At 47.3% G+C, this 3,189-nt stretch overlaps 1 protein-coding gene across 1 annotated transcript; it reads left to right on the forward strand.

Moving 5' to 3' along the window:
• Positions 1-605: 605 nt before the first annotated feature.
• Positions 606-1,892, forward strand: MCHR1 (melanin concentrating hormone receptor 1). Its single transcript, XM_007072762.4, is given in 2 exon segments — positions 606-761; positions 764-1,892. Coding segments are annotated over 2 exon segments (924 nt in total). The 3' UTR covers positions 1,532-1,892.
• Positions 1,893-3,189: the final 1,297 nt, after the last annotated feature.

Below are 3,189 nucleotides of genomic sequence, written 5' to 3' on the forward strand. Positions count from 1 at the left end.
ACTCCCTCTTCAACACAACAACAAAAGGGGCATTTACTCAACTAAAAAGAGATACGTTTTTATACAATACCCTGTTAACTTGTGAAACTCACTGCCACAAGATATTGAGGCCAAGAGCTTATTGTGATTTCAAATATGATTAGATTTTGTTTAAAACAGATAAGGAGAACATCTGCAGTTACATTAACTAGGATAATAAAGTATAAGGGATAAAATCCCACACGCTTCAGGGTATAAGTTAATCATGAAATGTCTGGATTCAGAAAGAAACTTTCTCAAAGGGTAAATTATTCCATAATTGTGCATTATGGGCCTTCTTTAATCTTCCCTTGAAGAATCTCTTATTGCTCTCTATTAGAGACAGGATACTAGACTCCAGGAGCTACTGGTTTGATCTAGTTTGGCAATTCCTGTGTTCCTGTTGAGGTGTATTGGTAGAGCGGTGTGGCCCAGAACTGGAATAACAAAGGCTGCTGCATTGGCAGAGTTTGTGTGGAACAGCAAACAGTGTGAAAGGGCTAGTCTGGAGGTGCATTGGCAGAGTCATTTTTCCAGCACCAAATTCTGTCACAAACATAAATGACAAAAGTCCACCTGTTATAAATATGTTTCCTTTGGTTTCAGAGTGGCCACGACTGCGGAGCTTTTCTTATACCAGCACCATCCTGCCCTCTGTGTTTGGCATCATCTGTCTCTTTGGCATTGCTGGCAACTCTATGATCATCTTTACAATAGTGAAGAAATCCAAGTTCCTTGGTGCCATTATGTCCCAGACATCTTCATCACCAATCTCTCGGTAGTGGACCTCCTTTTCCCCTTGGGCATGCCATTCATGGTCCACCAACTCATGGGGAATGGGATCTGGCACTTTGGTGAAATCATGTGCACACTCATCACTGACATGGATGCCAACAGCCAGTTCACCAGCACTTATATTCTTACTGCTATGTCCATAGACCGATATTTGGCCACAGTTCACCCCATTTCCTCTTCAAGATTCAGGAAGCCCTTTGTCGCTACCTCGGTCATCTTCCTCCTCTGGACACTCTCGTTCATCAGCATTACTCCAGTATGGCTCTGTGCCAGGCTCATCCCATTTCCTGGTGGTACTGTGGGCTGTGACATCCGCCTCCCCAATCCAGAGACTGACCTGTACTGGTTCACCTTGTACCAGTTCTTCCTGGCCTTCGCTCTTCCCTTTGTAGTTATTGTTGCCGCATATGCACAGATACTTCGACACATGAAGTCCTCTGTAGCCCCAGCTAACCAATGCAGTGTCCGGCTGAGGTTGAGAAGAGTGATTGCCATTGTTATATGCCTGGTCTTCTTTATCTGTTGGTCACCATACCACTTACTACAGTTGATATAGCTGTCTATCAGTCACCCCACTCTTATCTTCTATTACACATATAATGCAGCCATCAGCCTAGGCTATGCGAACAGTTGCCTCAACCCCTTTGTGTACATTGTGCTGTGTGAAACTTTTAGCAAACACCTGGTTCTCTCTGTCAAGCCAATGGCAAAGGAGTAGCACAAGTTCATTCTGCCATTACCAGGCCAAAGATTAAGAACACCTGACCTAAAAGGGATAGAGAGTATGGTGACGGGCACCTCAAGTCCAGAAAGACTTTGAATAGCTAGAGAATATTCCAAGAACAACAACAACAAAAAGATCAAGAGTTTGACGCACAAGAAAAGATTAAAATAATTAAATATATAACTTGACTTAACAACTACAGAGGGGAAGAGGATGACTACCTAGAAAACTTGAAGGATGTAAACACCATGGAAGAAGGATTGATTGAAATGGTATTAGGGATATAACTAGGAGTAACTGAGTGAATCTGAGTAAAGGAAAATTTTAGCTGCATACAGGAAACAAATATTACTTTAACCCCTCCCCCCAGTCATTCCCCCCAAACCCTGTAACACATCAAACTGAAAAAAGGGTAAATGAATCCCACACCCCAACTAAAATTTTTGCCCCAAAAAGGGAGAAGTGGCAGCTACTCCATTAAGTCCAGTAGGGACTTCACTATTGCTATCAATTTTATTTGAAAGGTACTCAGATACCACTCTGATGGGTGGCGGTATTACATTTAAAATAGATCTCCTGCTAGTGATCTCCATTTGACTGGAATAATCTCCCTAGGAGACTGCGATGGGGCATAGGTGCCAACTCTGTAGGTGCTTTTAATGGAAAAAAATTAGTGGGTGCTTAGCACTCACTGGCAGCCAGCTCCTCCCCTCCCCCCGCAGCGCCTCCCATCTGCCAGTGGCCCTGCTGATCAGAGCCTCCCCCTCCTTCCCTGTGCCTCCCACCTACTGCGATCGGCTGTTTTGCAGCATGCAGGAGGATCTCGGGGGGGGGGGGGCAATGAGGAGAAGAAGGGATAGGGCATACCTGGGGGAGGGAGTGGAACTGGGTGGGAAGAGGTGGGGCAGAGCAGGGGTGGGAATGGGTGAGGGTGGGAGCTTGGGGGGAGCTGGGGTGGAGGCGGGGAGAAGCAGCGGGGGAGAGGTGAGGCAGGGTGAGGGCTTGGGGAAGTGGGTGGTTGGGGGCAGAGCTGGGGGTTGAGCACCTCTGGGGCCCGGAGGAAACCAGCATCTGTGCAATGGGGAATACAACTGCACACTTACCAGGAATGAGTTGCTGTGGTCTCAATCAGCCCTGCCCCAGCATACCTGCGGCGGCAGGTTTAGAGGGAGAGGTTAAAAGGGGAGAGCACAGTTCAATTGAGGGCTGACTCACAAGGAAAGCAGACCTTCAGCTCTCACTATGTGGGACAGATCTGGCTGGCTGGCTGGCTGGCAGGCAGGGAGGAAGGGAGGGGCTGCTTAAGAGACGGGTGCCTGTCACCATAGTATGCCTGAGGGAAAGCAAGCCTGAGGCAGGACTATAGTTGTGATGTCCTATCTGTGATGTGCTTGAGGGTCTACAGCCAGTCAGAGCGTCCCTGAAGGGAAGGTAGGCCTGACGTGTAAATGTCATTCAACCTTGCTACCAATGACTTCCCTGTGGCTGCAAAGGCAGGCAGTGATAGATGGTGTCCTGCCTAATGGGGTGATAGCCAAATAAAACCCCTCTGGTTCCTTTACTCTTGAATGGCGATGTGGTAGTGATTTGTCCTGAGCCCAGGAGTGACTTGAGTCAGTATGCAATAGAAGCCCCACAGGAACTAAACAACA

Source organism: Chelonia mydas, chromosome 1, assembly GCF_015237465.2.
Source record: "Chelonia mydas isolate rCheMyd1 chromosome 1, rCheMyd1.pri.v2, whole genome shotgun sequence".
Taxonomy (NCBI): Eukaryota; Metazoa; Chordata; order Testudines; family Cheloniidae; genus Chelonia; species Chelonia mydas.